The sequence below is a fragment of the Eptesicus fuscus genome, chromosome 21 (assembly GCF_027574615.1).
Source record: "Eptesicus fuscus isolate TK198812 chromosome 21, DD_ASM_mEF_20220401, whole genome shotgun sequence".
NCBI lineage: Eukaryota > Metazoa > Chordata > Mammalia > Chiroptera > Vespertilionidae > Eptesicus > Eptesicus fuscus.
This window is the reverse complement of record NC_072493.1, coordinates 26692368-26707685: the sequence shown is the minus strand read 5'-3', so window position 1 is coordinate 26707685 and position 15318 is coordinate 26692368. Positions and strand designations below refer to the sequence as shown.

Below are 15318 nucleotides of genomic sequence, written 5' to 3'. Positions count from 1 at the left end.
CTCCCTGGAAAGCGGTCAGAAACATCACCTGGACACGCTTGTTGGCTTGGGAAGCGCTCAGAGCGTGTGGCCTTCACCCTGAGCCGGGCCTGGGTCTGAGGTGTCCATACAGTCACTCACCTGTCGTCCCCCCCCCACCCCCATTACAGAGCAGACGGACTCAAGGCTGGGGAAAGTGGGGGTCACCCAGCTGGCAGGGTTGGGGTCCAACCTAGGGCATCTGCTCTTCACCACTCAGCTGGAGGACGCCGGGGCCCAGCCTGGCCAGCAGCAGGCCCGAGTCCCTTTCCTGGGAGAAGGAATGGATGACTGGGCGACCATTTAGGAAGTTTCTAGAACAAATCACAGAGACTGGTCCCTGGTCAGTCACAGCTCCAATTTGTGTTGCCAAAGACTTAGATGCTATGAGAAGGATTTGGGAATTCCACTCACCACCTGCCACCTGGGCCCTGGAGAAATCTCACTGAGTGGCCTCCAGACTGTGATGTTCCTTCTGCCCCAGGAACTTCAGAGGGAGATGGACGGTGGCTGGGCTGCTCAGGGGGACCTTAGTCTCAGCCCTGAGAGCAGTGTGGTCAGAGACTCTGAGCCCCACAGCCTGGGTTCCCATCCTGCTGTGTGACCTCAGCCAAGTCGCTGAGCCTCTCTGAGCCTCAGTTCCTTCCTGTGTCAAAGGATTGAATTCCAGCATGTCCTCCTGGGGTGTTGGAAGGATGGGGTGACCTGGGTTGGGTGTGTGGTCCAAACACCAGGTACTCCATGAACACACTGACGTTTACTCATTTGAAAATGTTTGCCAAGAGGGATCCTGGCAGCTTCCCAGGACAAAGGCGCTGGGGCTGGGTAGGGTGGAGAGTGTTCAGAGTTGAGTGAGGGGAGCACCAGCGGTGCATGTGGGGCCAGTGGGTGTTGGCACACACACTCAGGTCAGGGAGGGGACGTGTAGCTCTCAGCTGGGGTTCCTCTAGAATTCGTTAGACTCTGCGCTCAGAGGGGGCCCAGTAGCTTCCTCTTTCCCATTACATGGCAACCACCATCCTCCTCCCCCACTGTGTTCAGCCCCGAGTGGGGCCAGGAAAGGGGTGACCTGGGCCCTCGGGTGGCAGCCCCTCCTGACAGTGTTTCTGTCTGTCCTCAGGGGGAACTGGATTGGAGAGGCCCCGTACAAAACCGGCCGGCCCTGCTCCGAGTGCCCGCCCAGCTACGGAGGCGGCTGCAAGAACAACTTGTGTTACCGAGGTAGGAAATGACTTCAAAACCGTGAGTCACGGAACAGCTCAAGCAAAGCACAGACCCCGAGACGTGAACAATGGAGCCCCAGGTGCCCCCTCCCCAGCCCTGCTGCAGCCGCCCTCAGCACCCCCTCCTCCCCCCTTCCTTCCCTCCTCGTGCACAAGAAGACTCGGGGTTCAGTCCCCCGGTTCCCTGGGGACCACACGGCTGCCCTGGATGTCCCCCCCCCACCCCCCCAGGAGCATCCCATGGCCAGATTCCAAGCTGGACTTTGAACGCAGCATCCCCTCAGACAGGTGCCTGTCCTTGTTTGTTGGTGCTTATAGTTCAATATGAAACAGACAGCAAACCAGGAATTAGAAGCGAACAGCTGGACTGGGATGTTCCCGGCGAGCTCCGGGCTAGGCAGGGCTGTCCCTCCAGGGTATCTTTCCCGTCCTTGTCCCACACCTACCTACCGTCCCGCCCCCCCTGACTTTCCCACCTTGTTCATACTTCATGGGACTTGTCATAAACATTTGCGTTTTCCCTCCCAGGCAAACCGGGGCTCTCCAAGGCTGTGCGGTTTCCAGCCCCTCCCCCACTTGTTTGTTGCCGCCACTCAGAATGTTTCCACTCACTCTGCTACTGTAAACAATGCACATTTTTCGTGCCTAAAGCGTTGCTCACAATTTGGAATATTTCCTCAGGCTCCGTCCCAGGAGCGGCATCGCTGGGCCAAAGGGCCTCCTCGTGTTTTTACGGTTAAGATGAGTTTTTTTCATGTGGCTCCATCCACAGGCCTTGTGATGGTTCGGAGGGACTTGGCAGGGGGCGCTGGGCACGCAGGCGAGAGCCACCCTCTGTGCCAGGCCCTCCCGGACGGAGGGGTCGTGGGGTCAGTTCCGTGGGCTCTGGGGTGAACGCGCTGGTGCCTAGTGGTGGGACGCAGACCCTCTCAGGGGCCCAGGTGCTCTGTGGTCCTGACAGCTGTTCACCACTGATTCTGCCCATTGCGGGTGGAGGAGGGGACAGGAGAAGCAACAAACCAGGCTTGAGGCTGGCGCTCCCACCAGGCGCTCACTCTACCCATCAGCAAATGGCTGTGATAACACCATCTCCCATAATACATCTCAGGCACACGTGAGAATTCGTGCATTTGGCATAGATGTATCGAGCACCTGTTGTGTGCCAGGACGCTGCTGGGTGATATCAGTGGGGATCACTATGGCGACCAGACAGTCATGGCCCATCCCTCATGAAACTGAGGCCCAGTGGTGTCGTGGCCACGGGGAGTGATTCTCATCTTCCAGGGGAAGTAACTGTTTGCCGGGAGCTTCTAGCAGGAACACTGCTGTTGTCTAAGGGGGTCAGGGAGGGCTCCCCCCAGCAGGTGCCCTTAAGGAAGAAGATGTAGCCTAGCAGTGAGAGGAGTGAAAGGCGTTTCCGGCAGGGGGAACAGCATGTGCGAAGGCCTGGAGGCATGAGGCAGCATGGTCTTGAGCTTACTCTTGTGTAAGGTGTGAGTTGGTGGTCTAGTTTCACTTTTTTTTTTGCCCGTATCTGTCCAATTTTCCCAACACCATGTATTGAAGAGACTATCTTTACCTCATCGTATGTTCTTGCCTCCTTTGTCAAATATTAATTGGCTATAAAGGTGTGGGTTTATTCCTGGGCTCTCTATCCTGTCCCATTGATCTACCCGTAAGCGTTTGTTAAATGGAATTTCTCCCACTTCCCGTGTCCTCTCAGGCCACCCTCTTCTCTGTCTCCATGCGCCCGTCTTTGGTGAACTGTTCCCTGATACGCCCCCTGCTCTGGTCCCTGGATTTGTGAGCCAAGCATGGGTTTTAAGGGGCTGGCACACCTGCTCCGAGAGTGTCAACCCCGCCTCATTCCGGTGCTGGGACCCTGGGCAGGTGGTCTCTCTGAGCCCCAGGCTTTCTGTCTGAAAAGAGGGTTATGGTGTCAACCCCTGGGGACCTGGAGGACTAGGAGGAGAAGGCTGAGGTCAGCAGTCAGGCATGGCAGGTCCCATCTCCATGGTCCTATTCAGGCAGGCCCCGTGACTGTGCTTATCGTTCGGTATAAAACAAACAAACAAACAAGGAATTAACAACAAACAGCTGGACCGTGATGCTGGCTTACGCACCAAACGAAGCCTCTGGCACCCAGTCACCCATAGGGGTTGAGTCCCCGTCGGATTTGGGGGTCGTAAGGAAGGATGCCCTTTGGGGTTCCTCCTGAGCCCCGCGCTGTGAGGGGCTCGGTGTGTGTGTGGCCCAGAACTGTCTGGTTCGGGGGAGCACGGTCGTGTGTACCGTCGCAGGCTGTGTGGACTCAGGCGCCCCAGGTGCCTTCTCAGGGCCTCCGGTTTCCCATCTGTAACAGTGACAGCGCAGCCCCGTTAAATTTCAGCCAAAGCAAAGCAGAGAGCTGCTATTTGCACTTGCTGAGTGGCCTTCTCAAAGACGAACGGATGCACATCTCTGTAGGGGGGACCTCTTTGTACCTTACAGCATGCACCCCGCCCCCCTCGGATGCCTGTGGACTAGAGTTGGAAACCCCTGCCTCCTGTTCTCCCACAATTAAAGCAATGAGAAGGATGTGAGTTGCTAGCGCAACAACCTGCACATAGTCAGTGCTTTATAAACAGAGGGGGTTAGCTCCTTGAAGAAGTGGGAGGTATGACTGTACTTACACCTGCACGGTGACCTTCATCCCCTGGTGAGGAATATTGGTCCTCTCCCAGCCTGGGGGGTCTCATCCGTCTGTGGAACCTGACAGACGCCTCCTCCTCTTTAGAAACACAGCTCTGGTGTCACACCTCCTCCAGGGAGCCTTCCCTGACTACACAGACTGGCAGTGCACCTGCCTTCCTGCTCTTACTGCAGCCAGACTCTCCCTGAACCTTGACCACCTGTAGTTACGACTGCTGGTTCACTCCAGTTCCTCCCGGGGCCACGGAGCGGGTGTGCTCTTCACATCCTCTCAGTTCAATACCCGCATCCCCAAGAGAGCCAACTTCCAAGAACAAATACAGACAAAGCTACCTTAGGTGCTGGTTTACCCACCCAATGCAGTCTCTGTACTTGTTTCTTTATTTTTGGTGGAAAATAGCCAGCTCCACTCGGCAGGTGTGCCAGTTTTCCTAGCTGACCACGCCGCAGGTCTCCTGTGAAGCGACTGACTTACTGAGCGTGCACGGCAGGGCCTGGCCTGTAATGGAGATGGAGCAGGGAGAAGGACAGACCTTAAGAGGGGTTTGTTCCCGCCAGCCTTGCCAGGTGTGGTGATAAAGGCTGTGGGCTTCGGGGAAAGGCGGTTTGACTCTCAGCTCTGTGAGCGTGGGCCGGTCCCTTAGCCTCTCCGAGCCTCGGTTTCTCTGTCTGTGAAACGAGGCTCATCCCGTCCGTCAAGGCAGTGAGAGGATGATGTGAGGACATACTGGAAAAGGTCCGCGCTCTGGAAACAGGAGCTGTGAGCTCTGTTGTCACTTACGGACCGCGGTGGGAATCTGCAGAATGATGTACGCAATGCTATGTGCCCCGAGACCCCGGGCCCGGGGATGGACAGTGCGCACAGTAACCTGGCCGTGAACTCGGGCGTGGAATTTCCCCAGGCCTGCGCGGGTCCACACAGGGGATCTTAATTAGGATGTGCTCAAATAGAGCCGGTCTTCTGGGCAAGCATTCCACTTTTCATGTGTGTGTCTGAGGGCGAGGACTGTCTGCCCATTTTCTTAAATAGTGAGCCCTCAAATGCTTTAGACTGCCTTACCAAACTATATTCGGCTGAATAAAGCCACGATTATGTGGTATAAAAACCCTAAAGGCCAGTGGAAGAAAACCCGGTTATTCCAGAGACAGCTCTGGCTTTCAGTGAAGGGCAAACCTGAGTAGCTACATTGACGGGAAGGCAGACCAGAGACGGTTGATCGTGCCAAATGGCGTTGCAAACCTGGTGTCTTCATAAAGATTTCAACTAATAGCTCTTGGCTACAAATGATACTTTCAGAATTCCCTTCCTAAATGTTTTTAAATTTCACTGGGAATATATATATTTTTTCAAAGGAATCCAAAGACAGAATCCTTTCGGGGGCGGGGGGGGGGGGGTTAAGTATCTTTCATTCAGCAAATTTTGTTGAGCAACTACTATGAGCTGGGAGCTGGATATCGAGAGGGCTGTGAAACAGGCTAGCTGCAGGCCTCAGGGAGCTCACAGCGGGTAGGAAAGCAGGTGGTAGTGAAATCACAGCTGTGAGCTAGCTGCCCCGAGCAGCCCTGGATGTTCCCCGAGGGAACGGACTTGGGGGTCAAGATCACAGTTCACCTCCCAGCTCAAATCCTGTCCCTTCTCTCGGGACTAGGTTCGCCTGGGGTGCAGGTTGAACAAAAGGAAATTGGCAATGAAACAGAAGCAAAGAATTCCAGCCTCGAAAAGCACGGGAGAACCACTCATCTGCCCTTCATTCGATGTTTGTCTTGTATAGACACAAAACACGGCCTGCCCTTTGGAGAAGAGAGGCCATTGCCCTTAAGGAGAAGTGGTGACAAGGCTGAGGGATTGAGGGGACTTGGATATTATTAATCCAGTGACACAAAGAGGTCTGCGAGGGTGCTTCATTGCTCCTCTTGAAGTCCTTCTTACCCAAACACATTTCTGTCGATTCTTTCATTGAGGGAGAGCAGGAGGCAAGCCTGGTCCACAGACACCCGAGGGGGACAGGGGCGCATGCTGTAACGGTGCCAAGGTCCCCAGCAGAGATGTGCAGCAGTTGATCTTTGAGAAGGCCATTCAGGCAAATGCAAATAGCAAGTCTCTGCTTGCTTTGGCTGAAATGGACAGTTTGGTATCCTGATTACAGGTTCTGGCCAGCAGTGAATAGTTGTCTTTTTTTTTTTTTTAATATATATTTTATTGATTTTTTTTTTTTTAACAGAGAGGAAGGGAGAGGGATAGAGAGTTAGAAACATCGATGAGAGAGAAACATCGATCAGCTGCCTCCTGCACACTCCCTACTGGGGATGTGCCCGCAACCAAGGTACATGCCCTTGACCGGAATCGAACCTGGGACCCTTCAGTCCGCAGGCCAACGCTCTATCCACTGAGCCAAACTGGTTAGGGCTGAGTAGTTGCCTTTTGTGGTGAAGACTAGAAGATCAATAAACTGATGTTTGTAAGAAATGCAACCTGTTTGGTTAATCAAAATGTCTTAAAATGTGGTTGTCATGATCATTGTGGAGAAATAATAATGTTTGGGTGGGAAAAGATTGGGACCCAATGAACTCACTTTTTTAAAAAACAAGAGTCGGTCTCTCTGGCTCATTCTACGTGATGGGTCCAATGTCAGGGGGTGGCAACGCCTCAGTGCAGGAAAGGAGTTGAGTTCGGTTAAGTGATCTTGGCGCACAGGGGCAGAGAAGGGAGCCGGGTGTGCTGGAGATGAGGGGCAGTGGGCCCAAGGCCTTGGACATGAGTCTTCGTGCACCTTAATGGGTGTATAAACGAGGAAGGCCCCTCTCCCCGTGAAAACTTAGGGGAGGCAGCTACGGTTTGGGGTCAGAGGATGTACTTCCTTGGGCCAATGATGGTGCAGGGGGCGGTAGGACAAGAAGCCATGATGATAATCCAGGTGTGGAGCTGGGCCTCTCACCCTGCTCAGCCCAGCGGCTTCTGGGGCCAGAGCAGACACAGTGAGCAGGGCCTGTCCACCTCCCTCGCTGGTAGAATTCCACCTGGCCAGGTCTCTTCTGAAATGTAACTTCCTCTTTGCCACTGAAATGATTCTTTGTCAAACTAAACCTCAAACAAGTTTAGGTTCCAAGTGTGTGTGTGTTGTGTTTTTTTTTGCAAAGTGCATTTTTGTTGAATCTCAGCATTTTTTTTCCCCCCTCCATCTTTGCTATGAAGAAGGGACTTACGTCCAAAAACCTGAAACAGACGAGATGAACGAGGTGGAGACAGCTCCCGTGACTGAAGGGAAACGCGACTGGGTTCAGCCGAGGGTGATCAGACCCAAGAAAACGTCCGCCGCCGTGAGCTACATGAGTGAGTCAGGCTCCCGCTCTGCCCTCGGTGCCCCCTCGAGCCCCCTGTGGAAGGGGGCCATTTCCTTCAGGGTGGGCGGGGGAGGGGAGCTGGTGGGTTGCGAGGGCTCCAGGTTCACACACAGCAGGAGCAAGGGTGGCCGGCAGCCTGCAAAAGTATAACTCTCAGGCGTTCCTAAAAAGGGAATGTTTAAGCCATTTATAGGAGCTGTGCTTGAGTGACAGTTCCCCTCGGGCAGGTGTTTTAAGGGGAGACCTTATCCTTTCAAAGGGGACCCGGGCTGAAACTGGGTTCGGCCTGGAAGCGCCAGGCTCCCTAAGGGAGAGCGCAGTCCTTCTTCTCCACGTACCAGCTCTGGGACTTGGATATCATTTGACTCTCCGAGGCTCCATTCGCTCATCCATAAAATGGGGCCATGATACGAGGTGCTACGAGGACTGTTGGCAGTACTGTGGGCCCCGGGGTCAGCGGGGACCTCCCTGTGCTTGAGATCATCAAGTTGCCTCCGACAGCCCCTTGGGCGGGAGTTAGATATTTCCCCCAGACTTCTGGAAGTCCCAGAGCCCTCCCACCCTCACCTCTGTGGCCCTTTCCCCTCCCCTGGCTCCCGCACACCTCCCCTCAGAGGGCTCTTCTCCTTTCTTCGCTCTCTGCCCGGCCAGAGCTCAGTGCTCTGGTTCCCCTGACTCTGCCTTCGGGCGCCTTTGCTGGAGGTCGGGGCTCTGGAGGGCACTTCCTTACAGACACAGCAGTAGGCGTGGGCAGTCTGCCTGCGGCCTGGTTCTGATTCTCCCCTAGCGCGTAAAGAGCATAAACTGGACTCACCCTGCGTAGGGCCCACCGTGGGCCCATCTTGCTCAGAAACCATCCCCACTTTTTTAACTACTCTCTCCCCCGCCCCGACAGTCACTCTGTCCTCTTGGGCGTCCAGCGCCTTTTCCCACACCTGTTGCCTGTTCAGCCGTCCTGCGCTTCTTTGACCGGGAAATAGGCGGACGCTCTTTTCTGTCCAGCGGTTTGAAACGGTTCCACTGGTTCTTTCAATAACGCAAAACCATAATATGTCTTTTTGCCCAACCATCACTCTACTCCGAGCTTTCTATATGTCCCCATAAAACAGTGGTTCTCAACCTTCCTAACGCCGCGACCCTTTCATACAGTTCCTCATGGTGTGGTGACCCCCAACCATAAAATTAGTTCCGTTGCTACTTCATAACTGTAATTTTGCTACTGTTAATGAATCGTAATGTAAATATCTGTGTTTTCCGATGGCCTTAGGCCACCCCTGTGAAAGGGTCGTTCGACCCCCAAAGGGGTCGCAACCCACAGGTTGAGAACCGCTGCTATAAAATAAACAGAAAGGAAAGCTTGGCAAAGGCTGTGGGGGAGACGGCACAGGTGGGAATGCCTGGTCTCCACTTCCAGGCTGAATAAGGCTTGTTCTCCAGAGCCCGAGGGTCCACGGGGCACTTAGTGTGTGCCAGGCTCCCTCCAAGGTCACAGGTACGTTCTCACCTGATGCCACCGACACAGTACCCACTGCCCGTTCACCCGTTATTCACACGCGGAGATTGAGCCTCCGAGAGGGGAAGGGACATGGCCGAGGTCAAACGGCTGCTCTACAGCGGCGGACCTGGGATTCGAACCTCACCCCTGAAGCCGGCAGCCATTGGGCAATGCTCCTGCTCTGGAACGGCCTGGATTCCAGAAAGCTCCTCCGAGTGGGGGGTGGGGTCTTCTAACTCAGTCTCATCCCCTGGATTCCCGCAGTGATGGCTGTTTCTGCATTTCTCTCCTAGCCCAAGTCGTCAGGTGCGACACCAAGATGAAGGACAAGTGCAAAGGATCCACGTGCAACAGGTGAGGCCTGGGCGGGACCCCTCTGTCCCTGTCCCCTGCCGCCCCTCGAAGTGCCTGCTGCAGGCTACGGGTCACATCCTGATCAGCCAGTGGGTGGCCACCCAACCAAGCTGGGTAGAAACGCACAAAAAAATGGCGTTCTCTACTTTTAGCAACCATGGTGTGCTCCCAGGGCTGAGAGGGGAGGTACCTCGGCCTGCTCTGTGTCATAAATTCAGTTCCTTCCGAATGCCAACCTTTATTTAGATAAGAGTGTGGCACACAAAGATGACCCATTTCTGTCAGCCTAGACCCGTGGTCGGCAAACTGCGGCTCGCGAGCCACATGCGGCTCTTTGGCCCCTTGAGTGCGGCTCTTCCACAAAATACCACGGCCTGGGCGACTCTATTTTGAAGAAGTGGCCTTAGGAGAAGTTTAAGTTTAAAAAATTTGGCTCTCAAAAGAAATTTCAATCGTTGTATGATATTTGGCTCCGTTGACTCATGCGTTTGCCAACCACTGGCCTAGACCAGTGTTCCTCATCCTTGGCACTACTGACATTTAGGGCCAGATGCTGCTCTGTGGTGGGGGCCCTGTGCAGTGTAGGAGGCTGAACAGCAGCCCTGGCCTCCACCCACTAGAAGCAGGAGCACCTCTCTAGTTGTGATCCCCAAAATTGCCAATATCCCCCGAGGACAAGATCACCCCTAATTGATAACCTTGGACCTAGAGGGTTGACCCAAGCTCTGGGTCTCCTCCCGCCTGGACATACATTCCAGTTGTGTTTCCTCCCTCGTCGGGAGGACGTGTTCAAAGTACAGATGCTCGGCCTTATTGTCTCAAAAGGAATTTGCAAGCTGCGGAAATGCCAGACTTGTACGTGGCCGATGTGCCACAGACAGGACAATCTTGACCAACGTTTTTGTGTAGCTGGGGACGCCATCACACCTCTCTGTGTGAGGGGAGTCACACGGTCGCCCAGAGTTCTGTGCACGGAGGATCCCGGCTGGGGTGGTGTTAGGATGTGCGGGCTGGCAGCTCCTTGGCCATCCATGGGTCCCGCAGGATCCCGCCGCGGAATCTGAGTAGGCTGCTTCCTGAGGGCCCCGCTAGAGGAACAGCTGCCAGTGTGGGCCCCGGGGAGTGGAATGAATTCATCTGGCCGGTGGAGTCATCGAGTACCGTCCACTCGGATGTTGAAGGATGTCTGCCAAGAAGAAGGAGTTTGGTTTTGGCGGTGCCGCTGGGCTGCACTTTCTGGCAGCGAACGGCCAACAGGTGCAGCGGCCTCACGCAGCGCCTCAGGTTCACGGTGGGAAAACCACGTCCTTGGTCGAGGGGTCCTTACTCGGCTTCCTATGGACGCTGGCACTCATTCGTCTAAAGCCGAGTCGCGTCATGTAACGCGCATGCTGGGAAGAGAAGGCCGCGGGTCCTGCTTGATGCCACGGGGACTGGGACTTGGGTGCGCTAGCGCGCTGGGCTCAGCCTTTGGCAGGCGTGTCAGGAAATAGGCTTTGAGCAACCCAGGGTGAGGCCGTTCCGGAGGCTCAGACCTCGTCCCTTGAGCAGCAGGGAGCAGGCCAGCAAGTACTGCAGTAGCCAACCGTCCACGTGTTGGTGAGACGAGCAAGATGTGGCAATGGTGGTGGCGCCACCGTCCCCTGCAGTGTCGGGGGCACTTGCACATCTCCGTGTGTGCTGGGCGAGTCAGAGAAAGCACGCAGCGTCTGCGAGGGCCATCCACACCGCATACTCGTGGCTCTAGGATGTTAGGAACGCTCTTGATGGTCCCATTGGGATGATGGGACTTTCTGTCCTGCAAGCTCATGATGACAGCATCACGCCCGCGTGCTCAATGGGGGAAAATGACGAGGTTTAAAAAATATCCCTTGTGAGGTAGCATCGGAAGAGTCCCAGATGGGAGCCTCCCCAGGCAGGGATCAGGCGAGGTCCGTCCACACCACGACTCTCCGAGACCTCCGGTCAAGAAGCATAGCTCACCCCACCTGCGCACGCAGTGTCCCCGTGTCTGGCCGAGAAGCCGTCCCGCCATCTGGCACATCCTGTTTCTGGACCTGGTGCTTTTATAAAAATAACACTTACTGGGATTATTTTCTGACTTTAAAAAGTATTCTTGTTCACGGTAACTCAAGAGAACAACCACAATAACCAAGTATAAAGAAAAAAAAGTGTCCAGATCTCCCAGGATCGGCAGCAATGTGGCGTAGTTCCAGCCTTCTCCCAGGCACCCACGCGCTCCTGCCGCTTAGGCGAGCTCGTGTGTTATTGTTCCCACGTGAGTTTCCAAAGTCAGTACATTCTCCTAGAGCAGTGGTTCTCAACCTTCCTAACGCCGCGACCCTTTAATACAGCTCCTCATGTTGTGGTGACCCCCAACCATAAAATTACTTTCGTTGCTACTTCATAACTGTAATTTTGCCACTGTTAATGAATCGTAATGTAAATATCTGTGTTTTCCGATGGTCTCAGGCTCTACAGCAGCGGTTCTCAACCTGTGGGTCGCATTCCTCAGGCACTCAGGGCAGCCTCGGGGGGCGGGGATGGGGCGACCCACAGGTTGAGAACCGCCAACAGGGTTGGGTGACCTGGGACCTGCCAGGAAACGGTGGATTCCACATCACCGAGGCTTTTCCGCGTGTGACGACAGAGCTGCTGAAGAAAACAAGGATAATTACACGGTGCTGCGGAGTCGTGTGCACCTGTGGAAATCACGTGCTTTCTGCCTTCAGGTACCAGTGCCCTGCAGGCTGCCTGAGCAACAAGGCCAAGGTCTTCGGAACTCTCTTTTATGAAAGTGTAAGTGGGGCCCGTGTTTCTTTAAGTGGCTTCTGTCGTGTGTTTTTAAAGGAGGTTGGTGGTTTTCAGGGGAGAAGGTTTCCCTTCCCCGCCTTCGTCCGACCTTCGTTTGCCGAGATGACCCGTGAGTGTTTGTGAGCTCACAAACGGGTGCGGCCGCTTTGGGGCGCCGGGGCCGGTCCTCGCGAGGCCCCGTCTCCGTCTCCATGTAGACGGGGCGTTACCGTGCGCCACTGCGTGGGGGGGCAGGGCTGTCTGTCGCTGTTCTGACTGTGTCAAGCCCCTCAGATGGGTTTTTAAAGATAAGCAGCCCCAGGGACAGAGACGCACGTGTTCTGGAGAGAGGCAGGCGTGGGAGGTGGGGTGAGCGGTGGCCCGGCGTTTTGGCTTCTTGTGGGTTGAAGACAAACATCTTGGGGATGGCTGACCAGGATCACTTCCGGCGCGCTCACGGTCTTCCCCTCCCCAGTCGTCCAGCATATGCCGGGCTGCCATTCACTACGGGATCCTGGACAACAAAGGAGGCCTGGTGGACATCACCAGGAACGGGCGGGTCCCCTTTTTCGTCAAGTCGGAGAGAAATGGCATGGAGTCTCTGAGGTAACTATTCTGTGAGCAGGGTTCCTTACAGCGTTTCCTGGTTATAAAAGTATTGCTGACACGTAGAAAGTACTGAACAAACAGAGATGACCTTAATCCATGACTTTAGAACTTGCCCCATAGGCAGCTCAGCATATTTTATTCCAGTGGGTGTGCGCCCTCCCTCCCTCTCTCTCCCCCTCTCTCCTTTGGTTGGGTTTCGGCTTCTGCTTTGCCTTTCTTCCTTGGCCCCAAGAACTGTTCAGACACTTTATCACTAAAGAAAGTGTCTGAGTTTATAGGCTAATTCTGGATTAGCACTTTCTCTTCCTAAGCATGAGGCTTTTCATTTTTTAAACATACTTACTTTTTTTCCCCCAAGATAATGTTTTTCACATAAGGTATGTGGCTGGCTGATGGGCCAGAGAGTCCTTGGCTATTCTGACTTTTCGGGGCTCAGGGAGGAGGCCGTGTGTTGACCTCTCTAGCCACAAGAGGCTCGAGTGACCTGGGACCGTAGAGCCCAATAGAGGTCATGGGGTCAAACAGACTTGGCTCTGCTTCTTCCCTGTGCAGTGTTTGGCTCTGCTTCTTCCCTTGGGCGGTTCCTTCATCTCTTCTGGGTGGCCGCACCCTCATTTGTAAGTGAGGACCACAGCAGGACCCGGGGCCTAGCCCGGCGTCTGTGACAAGGAAGCACTGAGCAAATGCTCCGTGATTGTTCCGAGGCAGCTTGCCCCGTGCAAATTGTGAGGCCACCCTGAGCATTTCAAAAATGACAGGCGTCATTCCCCCTGTCAAAGGTCTGGCTCTTCAAGGGGTGTCCGAGTACCCCCTCTCCATCTAGCTGAGGACCTAGGGTTCTGTAAACAACAACAACATAAAAGAGCCAGGAATTGTGAGCCAAAGCCAAGGAGGTGCTCAGAGATGCCAGTTGGGCGACCTCATGAGGAGGCTCAGTGCAGGCTGTGGGCGTGGCCAGGACGGCGCTGTGGGCGTGGCCAGGTTCAGATCCTGCGTTGCCTGGGATGCTTGTTCCTACCTAGAGCCACCTCTAGTCCCGTTCAATGCCCAGCTTTGCACCTAGAACAGGCTCTTCACGTTTTAGAATTCAGGGAATGTGTGAACATCAACATAAAGCAAATTAAAGCTTTATTTTTACTAACTTCTCATTGCAATGTAGCATTTCCTTCCAATATGAATGCTGGCCCCAAACCAGACTAGGTTAGCAGGACGGGAGACTCTCCCACTGGTGGAAACGGGCTTGCTGTAGACATCTCGAAAGAGTATCTGCGTCCTTACACTGAAATGACGGTAGTTTGAGGACCCACCTATAAATTGTTCTTAATGCATTCATAACAACGTGTGCCTATTACTCTAATGCTAACTCGTTTGAATAGTTTGATAATGATATTAATAAGAACGGATTTTCCTTTAGTCTTGTCAATTTATCATATGCATTTTAAAACTGTCACTCTGAGAAGGGGCTGCCAGAGGGGTCCTTGCCCCAAAGGAGTTAATGAGCTGTGCCCAGAAAGTTCCTTCTAGATCCTGCACTAGGTGTTCTCAGGGCCTTCAGGCCGGTGGGCGATAAGCAGGGAAATGAAACATTGAAGCTGTAAATAAAATAAATGCGGGAGCAAGTGTACAAGCCATTCTGTCTGCATTTACCGAATGTTTCCTTTTACAGCAAATACAAGGCGTCCAGCTCGTTCACGGTGTCAAAAGTGAAAGGTAAGCTGGTGGCCTCTTTTTATGTGACCATAACACTTGGGTTATGTTGGTTTCCCTGAAAATGCCATTCCCCTTAGTTGTTGATTGAATGTCTATCATGCCTGCTTTTAATGCTGTTCTCAGGAACTGGTTCCTGAGGAGGCTGATTCTCTAATACCTAAATATATCTGAACTTGGCATTGGCCCTAGAGAGCTAAATCAGAAGCACAGGCTTGGCATTCTGGCTGAACGTCACGAAATACCAACACCTGAGTTTAGAGTAGCTAATAGGTGGCGTAGGGAGTGTCAGTTTCTATTGATTGATAGTGGCTACCTGGTAGGACCTAGAGCATTGCGTTGAGATGGATGCTGGGGTCTCATTCTGGGCTCAGCAGAAAACAGAGCTTGGTAGATTAGTAATGTCTGCCATGGACAAGAGCGGGAAACGTGGGGTATGTTCATTTGGTTGGGTGGGATGCATCCATGGGAGAGCATGCTTTTTAGTCACGACCTCCTTCAGACCAAATCCTGCCTGTGGCTGTTTATGGAAATAAAGTTTTATTGGCACACAACCATGCCCATTCATTTATGCATCGTCTATGTGGTTTATTTGCAGCATAGATCATAGGGCCCACCCAAGCTGGAAATATTTACTCTCTGGTCTTTTAAGCAAGAGTTTACCCAGCTCTGGACTAGATGGGGACATGCTGTCAGACACAGCAGGTGGTCAGTATTAGAACCACTTTCTCACATCTGTCGTTTAAACATGTGACTTTGCAGAAAAGAGTCACTGGCCTCCTTTGAAACGGCTCTAGGCCGGGACTTGGAAACCTGGGTTCTCAGCCATGTCCTGCGAGGTCTCAGCTTTTCTGAGCCTCGGTTTCCTCTTATAATTACAATAATACCTGCCAGGGGGGTCCAACACGATGAAGTCGGGGAAAGGTCTCAAAATCGAAAAGCACTCTGCAAACGAGACGTGTAGTAGATCCACGGAGAAGCTGTTGCGGGCGGCAGCATCCCCGACCGGTCAACACATTCAGGCATGCGTTTGTCTCCTCCCTTGGGTGGTCTCGGGTGGAGTGCCAGGGGCACTGGGGCTTGACG

General features: G+C 53.8%; 1 protein-coding gene across 1 annotated transcript in view; it reads left to right on the top strand.

Annotated features, from left to right (window-relative positions):
- CRISPLD2 (cysteine rich secretory protein LCCL domain containing 2) overlaps positions 1–15318 on the top strand; it is a 69631-nt gene that overhangs the window by 31123 nt on the left and 23190 nt on the right. Inside the window, exons 6-11 of the mRNA XM_028142909.2 lie at positions 1139–1239; positions 7126–7263; positions 9063–9123; positions 11856–11922; positions 12392–12522; positions 14192–14235. Coding sequence (XP_027998710.1) covers positions 1139–1239; positions 7126–7263; positions 9063–9123; positions 11856–11922; positions 12392–12522; positions 14192–14235 — 542 coding nt within the window. The remainder of the gene's footprint in view (positions 1–1138; positions 1240–7125; positions 7264–9062; positions 9124–11855; positions 11923–12391; positions 12523–14191; positions 14236–15318) is intronic.